Source organism: Ixodes scapularis, unplaced genomic scaffold (genome assembly GCF_016920785.2).
Source record: "Ixodes scapularis isolate PalLabHiFi unplaced genomic scaffold, ASM1692078v2 PGA_scaffold2__306_contigs__length_199485367, whole genome shotgun sequence".
Classification (NCBI taxonomy): Eukaryota; Metazoa; Arthropoda; class Arachnida; order Ixodida; family Ixodidae; genus Ixodes; species Ixodes scapularis.
The window spans coordinates 196952105-196957002 of record NW_024609857.1 but is presented as its reverse complement, the minus strand read 5'-3'; the positions used below and the strand labels follow the sequence as shown (position 1 = coordinate 196957002).

Genomic DNA, 4898 nt, shown 5'->3' with positions numbered 1-4898 from the left:
CTCGTTTACAAGGCTCCCATCCCTTGAAGTGCTTAATGCACTTGTGTCGTGTTATGGGAAGATTGTAAGGATAACGAACAAGCATCAGTTATCTGCAAGAGAACGAGTGGTGCTCACCATGAAGCTAAAACACAATGTCTCAACAACATTCCTGAAGAGCTTGTTCAGGTGTTCCCTTTCGATATGCACCAGAATAATCGTCGAAACAACAAGAGTTCTGTCGCAGATCTTGCGCTCAATTGTTTGCATTCCCTCAAAAGAGGTAACTCTTGACAACATGCCAGTGCACTTCCGGCCTTTTCAGAATGTCCGGCTTGTGCTAGACTGTACAGAAATGGCAATAGCCCAACCGAAGTGCTTGAGGTGTGCGCTGCTGACCTACTCCTTTTACAAAAAAGGATTTACGTGTAAATACATGATCAGCGTTACACCAAGTGGCGTAATTTCTCATATAAGCAAGGGCTATGGTGGCAGGGCCTCAGACAAAGCCATTTTTGAGCAAAGTGGCGTGCTCGACTCCTTGTTGCCAGGGGTGGATGCAATTATGATTGATCGTGGCTTTTTAATTGATTCATTTTGTGAAGATCAACTGATCACAGTCATCAGGCCTCCCTTCAGGCAACAAGTGCAGCTGTCAAAGCAACAAGCCCTGCAGACGCAGAAGATTGCGTCGGCTCGCGTGTATGTTGAACGAGCAATTCAGTGGATGAAAATATTCAAAATTCTAGCAAGTAGGATTCCGTAAAGCATGCTGGGCATTATGGATGACATCATGCTAGTGATTGCAGGAGTAACGAACCTATCTGCATCGCTGTTCGCTGAGGAGAGGTTCCTGTAAATGACCCAAAGTGCACAGCGGGTCAATGGATGCCCGAGAGTACTATTTTGCAGAGTTAATTCAAGCAGTCTTTGATCTCATCAGTTACTTTTTGCTAGTTAGGTTTTTATAAATTGTGCTTTGCTAGTTTTGTTTAGGGCAACTCAATTCAAATCAAGCATTCCATACAACAGTGCTTTAAACAATAGACCGATTTCACCAGCCAGTTTGACTACGCCACCGCTGCCGCAATGCATCGAGGGAACTTTAGTCTTTCTGCAAGTGCGACAACCCCGCTGGAGCTCTGTGCGTGTGGAGCGCGAGACGGCACGAGCCCTAGCATGCACGGCCGTCTGCCTCCTGTGAACTAAAGTTATGGCGGCGTCAAGCATGCGACAGAACTCTTGTTGTTTCGACGATTATTCTCGCTTAGATTAATCTCGCAATAGATTGAACTCGCTTAACGAGATTTATCTATTGCTGCCGTACGTTGTTTTTTTGTGTTTTTTTTTGCTATGGATTCCAGTTGAGGTAGCTCACACTGACTGAATTACCTGTTAATCAAAAATTTCAGCATCAATTTTAATAAGTGGACTGCCACTACTCATGCAAATGAAATCAACAAACTTGTAGCGTCGTGAAAAGCGCGGGCAGGGGTCCCAACACAATATTTTATATTTTCATGGGGTGGCAGGAGTTTCGGAAGCACTGCCATGCAAGATATGGAAGCACCTGTGCATTTAAACATAGTTCTTTGTGTCGTGCGTATCTGAATCATGTAAGTAAACAATTTCACTGTTTAGACAATGGACTTGCAACTTATATATGGAATTAATATGCATACTTTGCAGTAGCCCATGCAAGGTGCTGCATGCGATATTGGTAAATCTTCCTTCATTCAATACAATGGGCAGACATAAAGATTATACAATTCTTGCTATTTTTTTTTGTGGGACATGTTTATCTAATATAACAGTAACCCTTGCATAGAAAAATAAAAGTAAACACACAACACATTAAACATACCATGGCCGACAAAGCCAACGAAGCCACAGGAGTCTGCTGCTTCAGACTACTTGCTTGCGTCGTGCCGACAGCGAGGCAGACCATTCCCATTGACCGGTGGCTGGTTGCGAGATAAGCAGCTATCATCGTCCGGCTATCCGTCCATTCCATTTCTGGTAGTGCTGTGTTACTATATACTGAAAGTCATTCACCTCATTGGTGCTGTCTATGCTGGCTTTGCAGTATTCGGTCAGTTGACCACACGCCCATCAAACGAATAAAAAACTGAGAAAAAGCAGGTCACAGTTGTGATTGCTTTGTTTTTTTTAACTATTTCTCAGGATGCACGATCAGGGGAGTATTACAAGCGTAACCAAGGTAATATGAAATGTTTAAAGAACTAGTGTCAGCAACACTCCCAACACAAAATATTTTGAACAAATTGGGCTCAGGTAACTGAATATAGTTAAATGAGTGTAGAGAATGCTGCCCGAGGCAAAAAAGCGCAAGTCCACAGCAGAACAGCGCTATCAGAACTAGCAAGGACGGACAGTGAGACGACGATAGCTACCAACCTCGCAACCAGCCACCGTCCAATAGAAGTGGTTCGTCTCGCTGCCGGCACGACGCATGGGAGTGATCTTGAGGCCGCATGCTCCTGCGGCTTAGTTAGCTTTGCCCATCACTCTATCTAGGGATGTGCATGCAGCCCATTCTTAACCACATTTCACACCTTAACACGTTGGAGTAGCTCCTTGAAGATACGTCTCTCGTAGACCTCGTGAATCGTTCCCTTAAATTCTTCAAACTTCACGGCATCAAAGACAAGATGACGCAGACGGAACGTATTCTCATCAACATAGACAAAGAAGTTAGTGCTGTAAATTCCGGACACTACTATCTGCACATTTACCTGTGAGACATATTCAGTCTTCACCTGCCTCTTACTAAAGTTGGAGAAAGCATTTTCCAGTTTGCAAGGGCACTTCACTTCCAGGAGAACCTTCCTGCCCTACTGAAAAAACCCGTATAAAAATTCATACTGGTTGACCCGTATATCTCACACTGAGTTATGGGATACGGGTCTCCCGTATGCTACTGGAAACCCGTACCTGTACAGGTTGACCCATTCAGATACAAGAACCCGTTCAGATACGGGGCCCGTACCTGTACGGGCTGACCCGTTTAGGTAAGGGAAACCGTGCCTGTACGGGTTGACCCGTTTAGATACAGGAATTCGTACCTTACAGGTTGACCCATTTAGATATAGGAACCGATATTTATGCATGTTCATCTGTTCAGATAGAGAGACCTATATCTTTAAAGGTTTATTCGTTCTGACGCAGTAATAGGAATCAACATGGTGTCCAACGTTTGCAAACGGATGGATGGATCTTTGCAGGTTTAACAATTCGCATGCATTTGTCATGCAAAGAATGAGCATGAGCCAGGTCACTTCAGGTTATATGTGTATTTAGTGAACGCAAATTGGCATCTGCAGAACACCAACAAGAAGCTTAACCTCTAAGCAAGCTTAGAAGTCAAGCTTCTAGTTAATATCCTGCAGTAGGATATTAACAAATTTGCATACTGCAGTAGATTCACCCGAGCTGTCCTCTTCCCTGGAGAGGCCTCTCGAGGATGCCTCCATAGGTACTAGTTGAAGGCATCTGCAGGGGAAAAGAATACAACAATAAGTCATGTATATCTACAGTCTCCTGAAAAATTGAATATTTCCTGCAATTATAAGCAAGCAATTTCCACTACAATTTATGCTTTGTTAATATCTTGTGACACCATGTAGACCCCAAGAGCAACTTCTTACGATTACGCAGTCTGCTTAAAACAGCAGGCATGCATGATTCGGCCCGAAAGTTTTGAACCAGTTCAGACCGAGTTCAGAGGAGTGCAGAAGCAGTGCGCAAGTCGGGCTGCGGCTGCGTGAACTTAAGCTGCAGCGTTACAAACGACCCTGTAATTGGTTTCTGAAAGACCGAAGAGTTGCCATCTGTTACTGCATGAACGCTGAACTGACTTTGGCCAGCACAAGAGTCTGTGGAACTGAGGCTGAGCTCGTGCAGCACTGGGATAAATCGAAAAGGCCAGTTCAGCGTCCAAGCAACTTCCGATTGAATCTAATGCATCAGTTCTTACACTATATGAACTATATCGGCTGGTTCAAGCAAATGGAAAAGACCTAGCGTGACTTGCCACAACTATGCACTTAAAGTTTGCTTGCAACAGTGTGTTCCTTGCATTTCAGTGTTTATGAAAATTATAGACGTTGGAGCAGGGGACAAAAAGGAACGGAAAGACGCGAAGCTCCGGAGCTTTGTGTCTGTCTGTCCCTTTTTCCCCACGTTCCCGGGTTACCACGTCTATCCTTAACCAGCTCGCCTGCTTGTTAACTAAAATAAAAGTATGTTCTATAAATCTAAATATCTACTTTCAATTATGAACATGGGCTTCTGATTGCCTACAACCTCTAACTTATTTCATGCCCAACAATGTCACCATGGGAACAAGTGAAAGGAACACTGAACACAATTCTCGACTGGCAGTTTTAGTGCGAAAGAAAGATTTTGACCTGCATTTGTTGTTCTGGGCATGTATATAAATTGACATCACAGATTTGATATCAAGAACCATTTAACTAATTTAATATCCGTGTTACGACCCTTCGATGGTCTATTCATACGAGATAGTTCCCTGGTGAGAAAACTGAGCACGAGAAAGGAGGAATACCCACGATGATAACGCGGTTCAGAAAAAATGGGCAGTACTCAAAGGACAGAGCCAAACATAGTTCGGTTGTAGCAGTTCTAGTGAACAAACAGACTCACTTTCACAACTTTGCTAGTGCCAGCTTTTCGTTCAAAAGAAAAAATAAGTGCCTCAGCAGAAGGTCCTGCGAGCAGGCCACTGATATCATGGACCTCTCCCAAAACTTGCAGGGATTAGCAGATATTTGCAATGCGGAGCATGTTACTTTAAAACCTCTTCAGTGTGAATACATCAGAAAGCACCAAGCGACCTAGATGACCATGACAAGGTCACTTTACTTTTCTTCATATAT

The 4898-nt window shown here is 43.7% G+C and overlaps 1 protein-coding gene across 1 annotated transcript; it reads left to right on the top strand.

The window, feature by feature from the left end:
- The first annotated feature begins 277 nt into the window (after positions 1-277).
- On the top strand, positions 278-745 carry LOC8026554. The gene has a single exon (XM_040500476.1). The coding sequence runs from the start codon at positions 278-280 to the stop codon at positions 743-745; it is 468 nt and encodes a 155-aa protein (XP_040356410.1).
- The last annotated feature ends 4153 nt before the right edge of the window (positions 746-4898 follow it).

Excerpts from the sequence above, each read along its gene's own strand:
- LOC8026554 (XM_040500476.1), top strand. The coding sequence starts at position 278 with ATGCCAGTGCACTTCCGGCCTTTTCAGAATGTCCGGCTTGTGCTAGAC.